Source organism: Mus caroli, unplaced genomic scaffold (assembly GCF_978045245.1).
Source record: "Mus caroli unplaced genomic scaffold, Mus_caroli_1 scaffold_3, whole genome shotgun sequence".
Lineage (NCBI taxonomy): Eukaryota > Metazoa > Chordata > Mammalia > Rodentia > Muridae > Mus > Mus caroli.
The window spans coordinates 75,804,485-75,821,626 of record NW_028227258.1 but is presented as its reverse complement, the minus strand read 5'-3'; the positions used below and the strand labels follow the sequence as shown (position 1 = coordinate 75,821,626).

General features: G+C 41.9%; 1 protein-coding gene across 4 annotated transcripts in view; it reads left to right on the top strand.

Annotated features, from left to right (window-relative positions):
- Window positions 1-8,631: 8,631 nt before the first annotated feature.
- Window positions 8,632-17,142, top strand: part of Lrba (LPS responsive beige-like anchor protein) — a 576,347-nt gene continuing 567,836 nt past the window's right edge. For 3 of the 4 annotated variants that reach the window (XM_021158805.3, XM_085835789.1, XM_021158804.3), the window contains exons 1-2: window positions 8,911-9,137; window positions 9,444-9,883. In XM_021158805.3, coding sequence (XP_021014464.1) covers window positions 9,668-9,883 — 216 coding nt within the window. In that variant the 5' untranslated portion in view covers window positions 8,911-9,137; window positions 9,444-9,667. Of the gene's footprint in view, window positions 8,867-8,910; window positions 9,138-9,443; window positions 9,884-17,142 lie in introns of those variants that run through there. The other variant, XM_029475138.2, reaches the window with a different exon arrangement.

Below are 17,142 nucleotides of genomic sequence, written 5' to 3'. Positions count from 1 at the left end.
GGAATCTCATTAAACTCATTATTACATATGCCATCAAAGGACTATTATGAAATCAAATTTTTAAAAAAGGATCTCTGTGGTTATTGTCTTTGTCTCACAAAAGAATTAGCTAGAGTCAGTGTGTTGGCTCATGCCTGTAATCCCAGCACTTGGGAGGCAGATCTCGAATTCAAGGCCAGTCTGCCTTACACAGCAAATTACAGGCCAGCCATGTACCTAGTCCCTGCTAAACAAAACACCATGAAATAAAACAAACAGAACTAAAAGAAAAACAAACAAACAAATGAACATACAAATTGCCCAGGAAGCTGTAATAAAATCTTGATATCTGGATTTTATTCGTGAGAGATTTTAAAAAGGTAGGTGATGTTAAAAGGTTTCAGATGAGAAAGTTCAAATAGGAAAAAAGATGGCAGGATGAAATGCAGCAGCGTCTATGGAAGAGAGAAGCAGAACTAAAGATATGGAAATGCAGCTGTGGTGGACAAAAGAGTATGTTGTTGGTAGTTGCCACCACTGGGCATGGTGCCTGAGGGACCAGCAGGGTGGCTTGTAGGAAGCACAAGGTGGTGTATAGCAGTAGCCCTCATAGGTCCTGCACCTCCAACCCCTTCAACACACACACACACACACACACACACACACACACACACACACACACACACACACAGCTCAGTGACATGATCACTCTGATTCTAAGCAGCATCAAGATATATGAGATGAAGAATGGTTCATTTGGTTCATTTTCTGGGTTAGGTCTACCTGTAAAACGTCTGTGCTGCTGCTGGAATTCATGTTGAGACAATCATGTTGATAATTCATGATCCCTGTTGCCATACACAGCTATGGGCAGCGATGCTTCTTTTGCAGTGGTATTGATGACTGCAGACTCATAAATGAGAATGAGAGACATTGAAGGCTTCTGTGCCATCCCCCATCCAAAAAAAAAAAGAAAGAAAAAAAAAAAAAAAGAAGAAAAAGAAGCAGTCCAGACATGAAGGTATTGAAGAGAGTCCTTAAAAATTGTGATAAAGATACTGTAGTGTGAAGTGTAGCTCTTCTCAGTTGAGCTCTTCACAGTTGATGGCTTCTGGACGTGGGTGGGGTGGGGTACAACTCAGTCCTCTTTAAGGGGTTGGCCACTGGGAGTTTGAGCATGCTCTAATGAGTTTATGGACTTGATGGTTTTTTTCTTTCTTTTTGGGTGGTGGGGGTGCAAATGTGGGAGGGTGAACCTGGGAGCAAGTGTGATGTGTGAAATTTCCAAATAATAAAAATACTACTTTGGGGAAAATATAAAGGCAGATCATTGAGACCCTGAACCAGGTTGTGACAACGCAAGATGGCATTTCCTTTTTCCTTTCTTTTTTAAAGATTTATTTATTTATTTATTATATTTAAGTACACTGTAGCTGTCTTCAGACACACCAGAAGAGGGCATCAGATCTCATTACAGATGGTTGTGAGTCACCATGTGGTTGCTGGGATTTGAACTCATGACCTCTGGAAGAGCAGTCGGTGCTCTTAACTGCTGAGCCATCTCTGCAGCCCAAGATTGAAGCTAGCTGCTCATATAAGAAAGGTGATAATATATTCATGGCACATCACATTTCTAGAACAATGTGCATACATGTTTTATGTATATGGTTACAGATGAACAATATCTATGTTTCCGTACTCCTTACTAAAGATATTGTGGCATTCTCTGTGAGGAGATGACATTGATACTTTATCTTTCTTTTCTTTTCTTAACATTCGGAGGAAAAGTGTAAAATGAATCACCCAACTCCAATGGATGCTACTCTTCTTACTCCACACAATTTTTCATATTTATACTTCATGCAAATTATAAAGCAGTATGCAACTACAGCCCACTAATACCATATGATGGCTGATTCTACCAAATATGGAGTGGGAGTTGGAAGCTGCTAGTGATTTTCTTAAGAGGCTAGTAAAATTCTGTTACATTATTGCTCATAATAGTTTTCAGGCAGATAGATGATTGTCCTCAGAATAGAAACTGGTCCTTAAACATGCTTATCACACTCTCCCTGTCTTTTCAGCTTAACTTCTAGTTCTAGTTAGACAACTTGCTCTTCCAGCTCCCTTCTGTGCATGTGTTACTAGAGACTGACCCTAGGTCCTTACACATAGCGAGACAGCACTCTATTACTAAACTACACTTCTGTTACATTCTCCCCTCCACTCACTTACAGCAGTGGTTCTTCTTCTTTTTTTTTTTTTAAATATATATATATTTTTATTAGGTATTTTCTTCATTTACATTTCAAATGCTATCCCAAAAGCCCCCCATACCCCCACCCACTCCCACTTCTTGGCCCTGGCGTTCCCCTGTACTGGGGCATATAAAGTTTGCAATACCAAGGGGCCTCTCTTCCTAATGATGACTAGGCCATCTTCTGCTACATATGCAGCTAGAGACACGAGCTCTGGGGGTACTGGTTAATTCATATTGTTGTTCCACCTATAGGGTTGCAGACCCCTTTAGCTCCTTGAGTACTTTCTCTAGCTCCTCCATTGGGGGCCCTGTGTTCCATCGAACAGCTGACTGTGAGCATCCACTTCTGTGTTTGCCAGGCACTGGCATTGTCTCACAAGAGGCAGGTATATCAGGGTTCTTTCAGCAAAATCTTGCTGGCGTATGTGATGGTATCTGCATTTGGAGGCTGATTATGGGATGGATCCCCTGGTGCGGCAGTCTCTAGATGGTCCATCCTTTTGTCTCAGTTCCAAATTTTGTCTCTGTAACTCTTTCCATGGGTGTTTTGTTCCCAATTCTAATAAGGGGCAAAGTGACCACACTTTGGTCTTCGTTCTTCTTGAGTTTCATGTGTTTTGCAACTTGTAACTTGGGTATTCTAAGTTTCTGGGTTAATATCCACTTATCAGTGAGTATATATCATGTGTGTTCTTTTGTGATTGGGTTACCTCACTCAGGATGATACCCTCCAGGTCCATCCATTTGCCTAGGAATTTCATAAATTCATTCTTTTTAATAGCAGAGTAGTACTCCAGAAAATCAAATAACCCCATCAAAAAATGGGGCTCAGAGCTAAACAAAGAATTCTCACCTGAGGAATACAGAATGGCTGAGAAGCACCTAAAAAAATGTTCAACATCCTTAATCATCAGGGAAATGCAAATCAAAACAACCCTGAGATTCCACCTCACACCAGTCAGAATGGCTAAGATCAAAAATTCAGGTGACAGCAGATGCTGGCGAGGATGTGGAGAAAGAGGAACCCTCCTCCATTGCTGGTGGGATTGCAAGCTTGTACAACCACTCTGGAAATCACTCTGGCAGTTCCTCAGAAAATTGGACATAATACTACCAGAGGATCCCACAATACCTCTCCTGGGCATATATCCAGAAGATGTCCCAACCGGTAAGAAGGACACATGCTCCACTATGTTCATAGCAGCCTTATTTATAATAGCCAGAAGCTGGAAAGAACCCAGAGCAGTGGTTCTTAACCTGTGGGTTGTTACCCTTTGGGGGTCACATATCAGATATCCTGCATATCAGATATCTACATTACAATTCACAACAGTAGCAAAATTACAGGAAGTGTATTAAAGAGTTGCAGTGTTAGGAAGGAGAACCAGTGCCTTATAGGATACATTCTAAACGGTGAAGCGTAGCCTGCTGTGGACGTGCTGTTCAGCCAATGTACATCGGCAGCCAATTAGAGTAGATAGTTCCCTTTTGCTCAATACTTTCTTCATTTTTTAATTTGGTGTATTTGAGAATGTATGTTCTCTGCAGAGAAAATAGTTTGGAGTACTTTTAAGGAAGTGGGTATTTCCTTTAGTAAAACTAAACCGAGTTCTCATTTAGAAAGAAAGGAAATCCTAGTATCAAATTCTTTGACCTTATAACTCCAAATGTGAGCCCATACACATCATCTTTCTCTTGTTCTCTGACTAAACATAGTAAAAACCTTATGCAACATGCAGGTCCAGTTAGAGGGAATATGAATTGCAGCATAGCTATGACCTGCAGTATTTGAACATTTTTCCTGTGGACAAAGTGATGGTAACTCAAAACTTGAGTATTTGTTTTACCTGATGTTTGGTCTTTAGGCTAGATGACAAATGACTCAAACCCAGTTGCTTACATCAACAGGTATCTACTATTCTCTGTGGGCCGACAGGTTCTGTATGAATTCAGATATATGTTGGCTGGGGCTGTAGTCTTCTCAGGGTTGTGACTAGTGACTACAACATTCAAGATGGATTTACTTACATGGCAGGGAGTTGGGTATGGTTGTTTACCAAATAAACAGCTTGGGATGTTGGCTGATGGGCTTTGATACTTTTCTATGTGGTTTCTTCCTATAGTTTGGGTCCTAAGAGAGATTGTTCCAAGCACACTACCATATGCAGACAATTTTCTCCTCCACTTGGAGACTAGAAAGCAGTTCAAACAGTCTACTTTCCAGTCTTACTCCTTGCATGAAAAGAGTAAATATCTCTTTTCAGAGGTAGCCTTGGTCTCTCAGAGACCTCAGCTGGGCAAGGATTTCAGACTAAAACTGACAAATGCAGTTACTTTCTCTAGTGATATGTGCACATATAAATTACAGTGGTTCCAGGACTGTAGCTCAGTGATTAGTTCTTTAGCATTCTCAAGGGCCTGGGTTCCATCTCCAACACTGAAAAAAAAATTGTAGTGTTGGAGTGGGTCAGGGTAGAACATTTCACGCATTCTAATGGCACTCCCAGAAAGGAATAGGATGCATGAGCTGCCTATTTCACATTACTTAGGAGGTGTGGTAGTGCACACTTTAATCTCAACACCCATGAGGCTGAAGGAAGACTGGAGCAAGTTTAAGACCAGCTTGGGCTTTATAGCAAGAAAGTCTCTAAAACTCAACCAAATCAACCAATCAACAAAAGTCAGTAATAAATGCTAACTTTTGAAGTTTTATTTAATAATGTTTGTATACTCTCCCAGAGGGCTCAGGGTCTGGAGAAAACTAATTCTTGTTCTCTTGACCAGCCACAAACACATGTACATACGAGTAACACTAAATGGACTCAGTAATTTCATGTGCAGCAGTAATTAAGAAAGAAATGATCTTAAATTTGAGAGGCAGACATGGGAAAAGTTGGGAGGAAAAGGGGGGTAGGAATGACGTAATTTAAGAAATAATTTTAAAAAATGTTTGCCTTTCTTACAAGAAGAAGCAAGTTAGAGACACGAATTTTCAGCCTATGCTTTCATAAACTGTGTTAAAGAATGGTTAAAATTCAAATCTGGAGGTATACACGGGTACATTGCCAATCACATAGGTTGTATTTTCCTTTTAAGTTATCTTTTAACCTATATATTTACAAAATGCCAAGAAGTTACAATTGGGTAGATTGTTTTTCTGAGAAGAGAAAATTCCATCTCATCTTTGTTCTCATTTTTTTTCTTTGTATGCAGGTAAGAGTTCATAGATCGATAATCTTGATTTCAGTATGAAATTACATTCTTTTTGCTTGAGTTCTTCTGAGTTATGCAAAAAAGCTTCCTGTTCTGAATTCGCCCTTTTCTCCTCTCTGTACTGGGGACTGAACCCAGGACCTCACACTCGCTAGGTAAGCATTCTTTATCACTGTGCTATATATACTCCCAATTGTTTTTTTTTTTTTTAATCAAATATTTTTATTATTTTGTGTGCATGAGTGTTTGACCTGCATGTATATATCACATACATGCCTGTTGTCCACAGAGTTCAGAAGAGGGTGTTAAATCCCCTGGAATTGGGGTAACAGATGGTTGTGAGTCATTGGGGGGTGGGGGTGGTGCTGGGAACTGAATCCCAGTCCTCTTAACAAATGGTGGTAACAGTGCTCCTAACTTCTGAGTCAACTTACCAGCTCCTCTAACACATTTATAATTTTTTTTTTTTTGAGATAGGATTTCATTAAAATGTCCAGGTAGGCCTTGACTTTGAGGTCATCAAGCCTTTGCTGGAATTATAGGCCTGAACCACACCACACCCGACTTCTCTCTCTCTTTTGTTGTCTGCTTTGTTTTTGATGAATGCTTAAGATAAGGAAAATTAGAAAAATTAAAATCTTCCGACTTAATTCCAAGACATTGATATCAGATAGATACAAATTAAATGGCAACAAGAAACTGGAACCTGGCTTTGCAGAAGGCAAGCTTACCCTTGCTCCATTTTTCTCATTCAACCCCCCTTCACTTTCTCTTCCCCACTTCCTCCCTTGTGTGTATGATACAGCTGAAACCGTATTATAAACTTAGCTGTAGATAGCTCAGATGAAGGCTTTTGACTAGACTAACTTCCATTAGATCTAACTAATAAAAAACTGTTTTTATAATATCAAAATATCTATGGTAGCAGAATTTTCCTCAATTCAAATGGTAGCAAGAGCTTTCAGGAAGAATTAAAGCAGGTCACTTCAGTGTTTGATTCAATCCCCGTTAATATAGGATAGAGTATTTACAATATAGTTACATCAAGGAGCTTATGAATTGATGGGCAGTTTAGCCCAAAGTATTCCTCAGGATGGTGTACATCTAAATGGCAATCTACAGGGATTGTACTTTAACCAGGGCTGGGCTAGCCCAAGTTTTCTCTTCTGCATTTACTGTACTTCTTTCTGCAGTAAAACTCCTAAGAAAAGCAGGTGGTGACAAAGGTGCTGGGAAATGATTTTTTAAAGTGTGTAATTTGTTTTGAAATAGTTAAGTAGTTGTCTTGTAACAACTTTTGCTTCCCAGGTAAAGGAGCATTACCAATAATCTCAAAAACGCATGAGACACGTGCCTTATCCCGGATCCTTGAGACTGTGTGACTTGAAAAGGGTTTGACTGTGACCATTTTCATTCTTACCACCCATCTGCTTCTTTTATTAGAAGGTATTCATCAACAAATTATTAGTGCCTATAAATTAGATATAGTAACTTAAACTATCTGCCAAATCCAAGGATGCAAAATCCTACCAGATGACTTTGGTAGCCCAATCGTGGCTCCCACATTCAAAATAGAAATTGGTAGAAGGTCAAGTGAATGTTTTCTTGATCCTGCAGGGACATCTTACTCCCTTATTTCAGATTTACACACTGAGATCCAAAGAGTTTGTTTGTTTGTTTGCTTGTTTTCCTCCTTCAGGGATTTCAGCAACAAGTGGCCAGTGATGTTAACTCTAACATTAAAAGTTTGCCGGGCGTGGTGGCGCACGCCTTTGATCCCAGCACTCGGGAGGCAGAGGCAGGTGGATTTCTGAGTTCGAGGCCAGCCTGGTCTACAAAGTGAGTTCCAGGACAGCCAGGGCTATCAGAGAAACCCTGTCTCGAAAAACCAAAAAAAAAAAAAAAAAAAAAAAAAAATTCACAAATCAGCAATTCACAGAATTAGAAAAATGTCTGCCTTATCTTTGGAATTTGTAAATCCATTCTGAGGCAACCTAACTTCTTTTAAGAAGCGTCCTTTTGAGTATTTAAAAAAGGTGCAATAAACTAAACACACTTCGTTGCTAGAAACTTTTCTGATGTTGCTTCTCTCAAGTATCCATGTGATAGCTAAAACGGTCTATTTTTCAAGGATGTTTCAAATAATACCTTTTCAAGTGAACCATTTCATTTCTCAAACTCATCTAAGTTTTTTGGATTCCTTCAGAGTACTTTGATTCCCGTCTTTTGCTTCACTTTCATTTTTAGGAACCTGGGAATATTTTAGTACTTTAAAGTCTTATCCCAGAGAATACTAATAGAACAACTACCTACTCTATGCTCATTTTATTTTATACTAATGCACCAGGATCAATGCTTTGCCATCATCAGAGGCAGTGAAGAGAATGACAACATTAGACTATGACAATTTGTACTGGCTTTAAATCCTCATCTCTATATATTTAAAGGCATCTATAATGAGGCAAACTTAACTTCCACACTGGAAAATTGAGAGGAACCCCCTTTCCCAGTTCCAGGGCCCCGTGAATCCCGCCTCCACAGCTCCGAGCAGCTGTCTGAGGAATGAATCCTCTACTCCTTAGAATGTGGGAGAGCTTTGCTGGGGCGGCAGCTGCCAGGCAAGGAATCCTCCCAGTCGCTGTCCCTCCCCTCCGAGCCGCGGCAGCTGCCAGGGCATCCCAGTGGAAATCTTTCCCAGTCAGCGCCGCGGGCGGGCAGGCAGCAGCTGAGCTCAGTCAGGGGTGGAGACTGCTCCCCAGAGGCTCCAGCGCCGCCACCTCAACGACTCCTAAGTCCCTCAGGTGTCCTTCTCCAAGTCCAACACGAGGACACCTTGACAACGTGGGGCGGGTTCTCTCGGCGCCCAGAGACCTGCTGTTGCACAGCACCCGCCTCCTGTTCGCCGCCGAAGAGTGCGAGGGGAAAGCGCGCCGCTTGCGGCTCTACCTGCGCAGCGCGCTCTCGAGGCGCGCTCCCGCCCGCGTGGCACCTCCAGCGAGCGCGCGTGCTCTGCTCCGCCACTCACCCGCGGTTCCCCGGGCCCGCCCGCACGTCCCCTACTAAGCCTCCTCCGCCTGGGCGCCCGCCCTCTCGCTCGCTCACTCGCTCGCCCGCCCCACCACCCCGCGCGCTCGCGCACGCGCACGCCGCGCCCGGCAGCCCTCGGCGCTGTCATGGCGGCGAGGAGCAGCTTCAGTAGGCATAGGGGTAGTCCCGCGCGCCGTAGCCCGGCGTTCTGTGGCAGTAGCATCCTCGGCCACCGCGGCGGCACGAGCCGCGGCGTCGCCAGCGCCTGCAGTAGCTGCGTTTGCAAGGGCTGAGCGCAGGGGTGGGGCGGCCTAGGGAAGCACGGAGTTCTAGGCAGCCGCCGGGCTCCCGGGGAGCGGACTAGGGAAACTTGAAGGCTGCGACCAGGTGCCTTGACCTTTCTCTCCCCGGTCCCGTCCCGGTTCCTGTCCCGGTCCCCGCAGGCGCGTCGGGCCTGCCTTCCCGCCCCAGCACACACCTCCCTCCCTCTCCTCAGCCGAGCTCAGGTGCCCGGGCGAGGTGCTCCACTCCTCCCCCTGGGCCGAGCGCTGAGGAGAATCACCGCCCCCTTCCCCCGCCTTTTCCTGCCCTGGATCTCCGCCGCCACCTCCGTCTCGCTGCGCCCCGGCGGGGGTGAGGACGAGGCCGGAGTCTCCGGGTGAGGAGGAACTTTGGACCTCAGTGGTCGCAGGGGGCCCCCGTCCTCTGCCGGCGACAGTCCCCCGCGGTGCACCTGCCCGCGCCCACCACCTGCGCGGGCTGGGGGGAGGAGTGAGCCTGCTCGCCGGCCTGGAGGACCCGCCTTCGGCGGAGCGGGCGATGGAGCCCGGGAGGAGCGGCCGGCCGGCTGGCCCTTGGGGTGCCCTTAGTAACTTATTTGACAGACAGTAACTATTTCCCTCTCCTCCCTAAAAAATCCCACGACAGACCTACCCTATTTAACAGATGTTTAATCTTCCAATAGGCTTTGGCGTTGTTGTCAGCCTCCGGGAGAGAGATTGGACAAATAGTCTCCAAGAGGAGGAGGGCGACGACCAAGGACTTTCCTGCTTTTTTGGGGTTTCTCCGCAAGTTGGAACAGAGACCCTTTTTTGGTTTAGCGTTTGCGTGTGTGTGTTGGTGCCTCTTCTCCGTGCAGCGACTGCTGGCCCAGGGTGACTCTGACTTGTCCTTTCTCGTGAACTAGTCATGGCTAGTGAAGACAATCGTGCCCCTTCCCGGCCACCAACAGGTGATGACGGGGGAGGTGGAGGGAAAGAAGAAACCCCTACGGAAGGGGGTGCGCTGTCTCTGAAGCCCGGGCTCCCCATCAGGGGCATCAGAATGAAATTCGCCGTGCTGACTGGGTTGGTTGAAGTTGGAGAAGTGTCCAATAGGGATATTGTAGAAACTGTCTTTAACCTGGTAAGTAGATAAATATTTTATAAGCATATACTTTTCTCGGTGAGTTGGGGAACAAGACGAAGTTGGGGTCATGTGCTTCACTCAATCTAATGGCTTTTTCCATGGATAGACACAAATTCTACTTGACCTAAATGGAGCAATTACTTGTATTTCAGTTTAAGGAGAATTATGCAAAATTTGATTCTTCAGGTTTTCAAAGAACACAAACAGATCACCTTTGTGCTAATTAAGCAAGTGTTGATGTGGAAGTATATTTGTGTGTGCGTGTGTGTGCATGTGTGTGTGTTGGGGGGAGTCAGGTGTTCGATGGAGAATTTGGATGTAACTTTTTTTTCCTCTTGGAGTGTATGTTTAAGCCTGCGATTTCTCTTTAATATTTTGAATAAATGACTCTTTTTTGGCTTGGGAGCTAATGTAAGTCTTTGCCTAAGTTATGTTTTGCTATAGTTAGTTTTAAATACAGAATTCATGTTCATAGTGCTGATATAGGCTAACTTGGAAATTAGTATTTTTAAAATTTTGGCTACTTTTAGTTTTAGAAATAACTAATCAAGGTTGAATTTTGCAGTGGGTTTAGGGTTATCTTGTGGTAATTGAATGTCAATTTGAAAAAGGCCTGAGGCAGCCACAGTGTGAGCTTGATGCTTTTGTAAATTTGTGTTTATCATTGAAACAAACTTGGTCATTGGAAATTGTTGATTATGGTGGGCAATGGCTTATTTTAAGTGGATATGAGATACTTTCTTTTTTTCTTTTTCCATTCCATTTTTAGAAATTAGTTTTAGTGGAGCCTTTTAGACTTTAGTTTTCTGTTGCTTATCAACTTAAAAGAGTTGAAACCGAGTTTGGTTTTAAAATAATTTTCTCTTGTTCAACTGGTGTTAGAAGATAATACATGGTGTCAGATATAAATGTGCAGTAGTTGTAATAACTGTTTAGTAGCCATTCTTTTTACCTCTATATTTTCAAGGTTAGACTGTTTTATTCCAGGCAGTTAATTATTTCCTTCATTAGGCTTTTACTGTTAGTCTGGTTATTTGCAATACAGATTCTAGAATGACAAAATAGGTATAGGTGAAATGCACTTACTTTTGAAGAGTAAAACTTTAAACTATATTTTATTTCTTTATTATTGTATTATGATTTTCGATATACTGAAAGATACATACACATATACACATTTTTGAAACTATATATTATTGAAACATATATATAATATATGCATATTATAAATATTAGAATAGTGTAGTGTAGTGAACTCTGGGTATCCATCATCCAACTTTACTACTTTGGGGATCTTGTGTTTGAACTTTCAACAGTGAGCTTCCAGATGAAATGCAAATTCATCTATTCCTTTTCCACAATAAACAAATTTAATTTTGGTTTCTCTTTCTGAACCTAATGTAGTTTGGATGTGCAGAAATCTTGTAGTGATATCATCCATCCGTAGTTGTTTCTGTGTGAACGTACAACGCTCTTTGGCAGGAAGGTTCAGACTCCTCTTCTATATAGTGTGGTTTGATGGGGTGGAGGACCAACAGGAATCACTTGGATTTTTATCCTTAAAGAAAGTCCAAATTTTTTATTAATAGTTTGCTGAAGGGTGGTCCTGATATGGACTTTAAGGTTAGGTTCGTCATACTTGCATGCTCACAGTGTACAAAGAGGTAAGGTCTGCCCTTTGTATGCCCTTTTCAGCAGTATCCCCTCTTTTGAGCAGCATGGGCAGAGTGGCTGAGAGGGGCCCCTGGCCATCCTTTCCTCTGTCATCATTTAGAGTACCTTTCATGATTAAAATATGGGGCATTGGTGGTCCAGCTAGTTCATCTCATTTGTTACCATTGCTGCATCTAATATTTCTTAGTGGACATAGTGTGAGCTGTAATTCTGTTCCAAGGAAGAACCTGGATTCTGTGCCCGGTAGAGGACCAAGTGGCCTTCTTATTTAACTCTTCTTGACATAACCTAATACATGTGTGCCATCTCAAAGACTCGGAGACCAAGATAGAGAAGAGTTAAATATATACTTGCTCCAGTTTGGTTTTTAGGACTAGTCTTTTCAGGACTATATCTGTCACATGAATTGGTGTGTGGTTGTTTTTTGTCTCTAAGCAGGTATATGTACCTTAGGCAGTGCTTGCCTCAAGGACACAGCAGTCATTGGTCATGATAAATATTCATGGCTAACCCTCCACCAATGGATTTTATTCCTTTTTATCTCACTTAAAAAAACTTTTTACAACATTGCTTTAAAAAAAAACTTTAATGTAAACACATTTTTTAGTTCCCATCATTGGTTTCTCATTCAGTCTGTGCAGAAAGTTGATTATTAACTTTTTTCTTATATGTATGTATGTACTAGTGTATGTATGTGTGTAGGCCAGGGGTTGATGTCCACTGGTGTCCTCTCCACCTTACTTACTTATTTAACATATTTTCTTCGTTGTTGTGTGCGAGCATGTATATGTAAGTGCAGGTGAGCATGCCAGGCCTGGGTGTGGAGGTCAGAGGGCAGATTTTTGGAAGGTAGTCCTCTCCTTTCACTTCTACTTGTCTTACCGTCTGCTCTGCATAGTCTAGTCTAGCCAACCCTTGCCCTTTGGGGTGATTCTTTTTTCCTCCGAGCTTGCTGAAGAAGTGTTGGGATTACAGATAGGAGTCAGGGCATCTGGCTTTTTGTGGATTCTAGAGATCAAAATCAAAATCAGATTTTCAGCCAGTGCTGTTACCAGTGGACTGGCCCCATTTTTTCTTTTTAAGACAGGGTTTCTCTGTGTAGACTAGACTGACCTCAAACTTAAGAGATCAACCTGCCTCTGCCTCTTGAGTGCTGGGAATAAAGGTGTGCACCACCACTGCCTGGCATTCATGCATGTATGCATGCATGCATCCATTGATCCATCTTTCTATCTATCTATCTGTCACTGAACATGGAACTGGAGGATTCAACTAGAATGACTGGCCAGCAAGCTCCAGGGATCCTCATGTCTCTACCTTCTTAACACTAGGGTTCAGGTGCGTGCCTTTCATGTGGGAATTGGGGACTGAAGTCTGATTGTCAATCTTGAATGGCAGGCACATTGCTGACAAAAATATTACCCCAGTTGTATCTTTTTTTCTCGTTTCCTCCCTCTCTCCTCCCTTTTTTCCTTCCCTTCCTTCCTCCCTTCTTTCCTCCCTCCTTCCTTCCCTCCCTCCCTCCCTCCCTCCCTCCCTCCCTCCCTCCCTCCCTCCCTCCCTCCCTTCCTCCCTCTGTCCCTGTCTTTCTGTCTTAAGCAGATTCTCATTATGCCTACTTACTTGGTCTGGTTCTGTCTGTGTAGACCAGACGGTCAGAAAACTTGTTAGAATCTTCCTGCTTCTGCCTCCTGCACACCGGGATTATAGGCATGTACCTCAGCGAGTGCTAACTATCTCTTTCTTAATGGTACATTGAATTAAAACTTCCAAAATTGTGAAAAATAGGAATCAAGCAACAGAACATGAGACATGTGTAAGTCATGAAATTACAGCAGTGTGAGCCATGTGAACCTTCATTTGTAGAGAGTTAGTCTCTAGTGGAATTTTCGTTTAATAAATACCAACTATGTTTTTTGAGTATTACCTTAGTTAGGGTTACTATTGCTGTGATGAAACACCATGACCAAAAACAAGTTGTGGGGGAAAAGGGTTTATTTGGCTTCCACATCACTGTTCATCACTGAAGGAAATCAAGACATGAACTCAAAGAAGGCAGAGACTTGGAGGCGGGAGCTGATACAGGAGCCTTGGAGGGGTGCTGCTTACTGGCTTGCTCCCCATGACTTGCTCAGTCTGTTTTCTTAGGGATTCCAGACCACCTGCCCAGAGGTGGCAGCACTCACAATGGTTCCGTCTCTCCATCCATCAATTAAGAAGGTGTTCTACAGGTTTGTCTATAGCCCAGGCTTAGAGAGGCATTGTCTTAATCGAGGCTACCCCGTCTCCAGTGGCTCTAGTCTGTGTTAAGTTGAGAAAAGACTTGCTAGTACAGTATCATAACTTTTTCATTTCTTAGGCATATGAAAGTTAGGAATACATACATTCTTTCTTCCCTGTTTTGAGAGAAGAAATCTTCATGTGTAGCCTAGGTTAGCCTTGTACTCCAGGACTCAGAGTGATCTTTCTATCCCAGCCTCCCCAGTAGCTAGGACTAAAGGCACATACCACTGTACCCAGCTAAAAACATATTCTATGACCATTTGTTTGTTTGTTTATTTTGTTTAAATGATTAAATATTTGTTACTTTAAAAAATAACTTTCTGCTGGGCGTGGTGGTGCACGCCTTTAATCCCAGCACTTGGGAGGCAGAGACAGGTGGATTTCTGAGTTCGAGGCCAGCCTGGTCTACAAAGTGAGTTCCAGGACAGCCAGGGCTATACAGAGAAACCCCGTCTTGAAAAACCAAAAAGAAAAAAAAAAAAAAATCAAACCAACCAACCAACCAACCAAACAAACAAACAAAAAAAAACCCCCAAAACGGTCTAATGTTAAAGAGCAGCCTGTCTTTCCAGAGTTGTCCAGATAGTAAGTAGTAGGGCCATACAACTGCAGACGTCTGGCTTCATAGAATGTTGCTTCTGAACTTTGCTCATGGAGCTTGACTGACCTGTTATAAATTCTTTGAAAGTTACTATCTCTGGTAATTTCCTTTGCAAATCTGCTTCTCAGTTAAATTTTGATGAGTAGGATACTGATATATTCTAGCATTTCAAAGTTCTCCACTTTTATATTTTTCATGTTGCAATTTGAAACCGTTTTCTTTTGTCTTCAATTGTGTGTTTACTTATCAGACAGTGGATACAGAACAATTAATATTTTGGCATATTCCAGGAACTTGCTACAGAGTTCAAGATTTCTACTATTCATCTAAAGATACTCAGTGGTATTTAATTGAATAATGTTTCCCTCTTGGGCTAATGACAAATATATATTTTCATGCTTGCTTGTTTATTTATTTATTTATTTGATAGGATCTTGCATTAGTCAGCATTCTCTAGAGTTAACAGAGCTTGTAGAGTGAATCTTTTTATATGCATATGGGAGTTTATTAGAATGACCATGGTCCAGCCAATCCAACAATGGTTGCCTATAAGTGGAAGGTCCAAGAATGTGTAGTTGTGCAGTTCCTGAGGCTGGATGTCTCAGCTGATTTTCAGTATGCCAGAATCCTGAAAAAGTAGGCTCTAGTGTAATTGAAGGAATGGACTTACTAGTGAGGTGACAGCAAGCAGGCAGAGAGCAAAGGCGTCCTTCTTCCATGTCTTTATATAGGCTTCTAGCAGAACATGTGGCCCCGATGAGAGGTGGAGTTTTCCATCACACACACACACACACACACACACACACACACACACACTCCAAAAGTATGTCTTCTTACCTCAAGATCTGGATTAAAAGTGCATCTTCCTACTTTAAAGATCTGGATTACAAGTAATTTTCCCACTTTAAGCAAAAATCCCTCATGGGTGTGCTCACCTTTTTTGGGTTAATTCCAGGTGTAGTCAAGTTGACAAATCCCCCTTCTTTTTGGGGGTTTTTGAGATAGGTCTCTGTAGTCCTGATTGTACTGAAACTTGCTATATAGAGCAGGCTGTCCTCAAATTTAGAAATCCAGCTGCCTCTGCCTCCTGAGTGCTGGGAATAAAGGCTCCACCACCCAGCTAGTTTGTTATTATTATTATTATCATCATCATCATCTTCATCATCATCATCAACAACAACAACATCCCTTTGTAATGTGTAGCCAGGCTGAGCTAGAACTTGCTGTGTGGTGAGGCTAGTTAGGCTAGTTGTGATTTTGAGGTTTCCCTACTCCATCTTCCCTGAGGTTACAAGTGTATAATAGCACCACATGTACAGCCTCTGATTTTTAATTTAAATGTTACAGCTTGAAAAATGGAATATTATGTCTTATTATTTGTTGTGTAAAAAATTGACGTATGTCCTGGCAAAGAAATGTTTTTATAAATGGTATAGAATAACCTTTGCTTGCTTCAGAGGGCAACAGCCATCCCAGCTGATTGTTGTCTTGCTGTAATGTGGTCTCAGTGGTGTTGCACATCTTTAGTTTTTGGAGAGAAAAATTAGAAGTCTAATTTAAAAAAAAGAAACCTTTAAAAATAAAAATAATGTTTAAAAATTTTATGTGGGCTACATAAATCCATAGTTGGTTACTTTTCAAACTCTTAAATGAACTTTAGTATAAAGATAACTCATCCACTGGGTTTTTATTAGTCGTATCAGTATCTAGATTACTTCCTACATAATGCTGTACCTATACATTTAAGGATTAGGAGTAATCTACTCTAGAAACATTCTTGTTGATTATCTTTTTGTGATTGGTATTAGTGATAGAAAGCTCAACTGCAATTGGGCACAGGCCTTTAATTCCAGCACTGGTGAGACAGGGGCAAGCAGATTGAGTTCCAGGCCAGTGTGTTAATCAGAGCAAGTTCCAAGTTAGCCAGGGCTACACAGAGAAACCCTGTCTCAATAACTCGATAAAACCCCAAAGAAAACAAAAGAAAAAAAACCTCAGCAAACCTCTACTCAGTTGCTTTGAGCACAATCAGAAGGATTTATGGCCTTACTTATCTGCAGTCCAAAGGTAAGGTGAGACTTCAAGTAACAGTTTCATTTTGTTTCTCTTTTGCTTTTCTTGAATTTAGCTTCAGTTTGGTATATTCCTCTCAAGTTGTAGTATGGATGCCAGACAGGACAGTGGGACCTCTTGTGTCACACACATCTTTTGGTGGAGTGTCTGTCTTAATGTTCTGAGCTAATTGGACCATTGACCAATGAAATGTGTTGATGAGATTAATCAGTATGTTTACTTCATTTACATAATTCAGTTATTTTAAGTCTATTTATAGAGCTTTACAACCATTAGTATATTTTAATTTTATTATCTAAATTTGGAATATTTACATTCTGTGCTCAAGACATTAAGACAGTTTCCCTCTTTTAATTAGCCTGTGATGGGTTTTGCGTTAACTTTTACAGGATGTGAATTTTTATTTTGTACTTGGTTATCTAATTGCCTCTTTGCCACTTGTAGAAAGGCTGATCCTAGTATTTTTCTGTCTTGGTGCCTTTGCTGGAACTCAGTTGACTATAAGCATAAATATCTGTCTTGACTGTTTTCATTACAATTTTTTTTGTGTGTGTGTTCATGTGCATGCAGGTGTATGTCTGTATACTTGTATGTGTGTGCATGGATGTCAGAAATTGAGGATTGC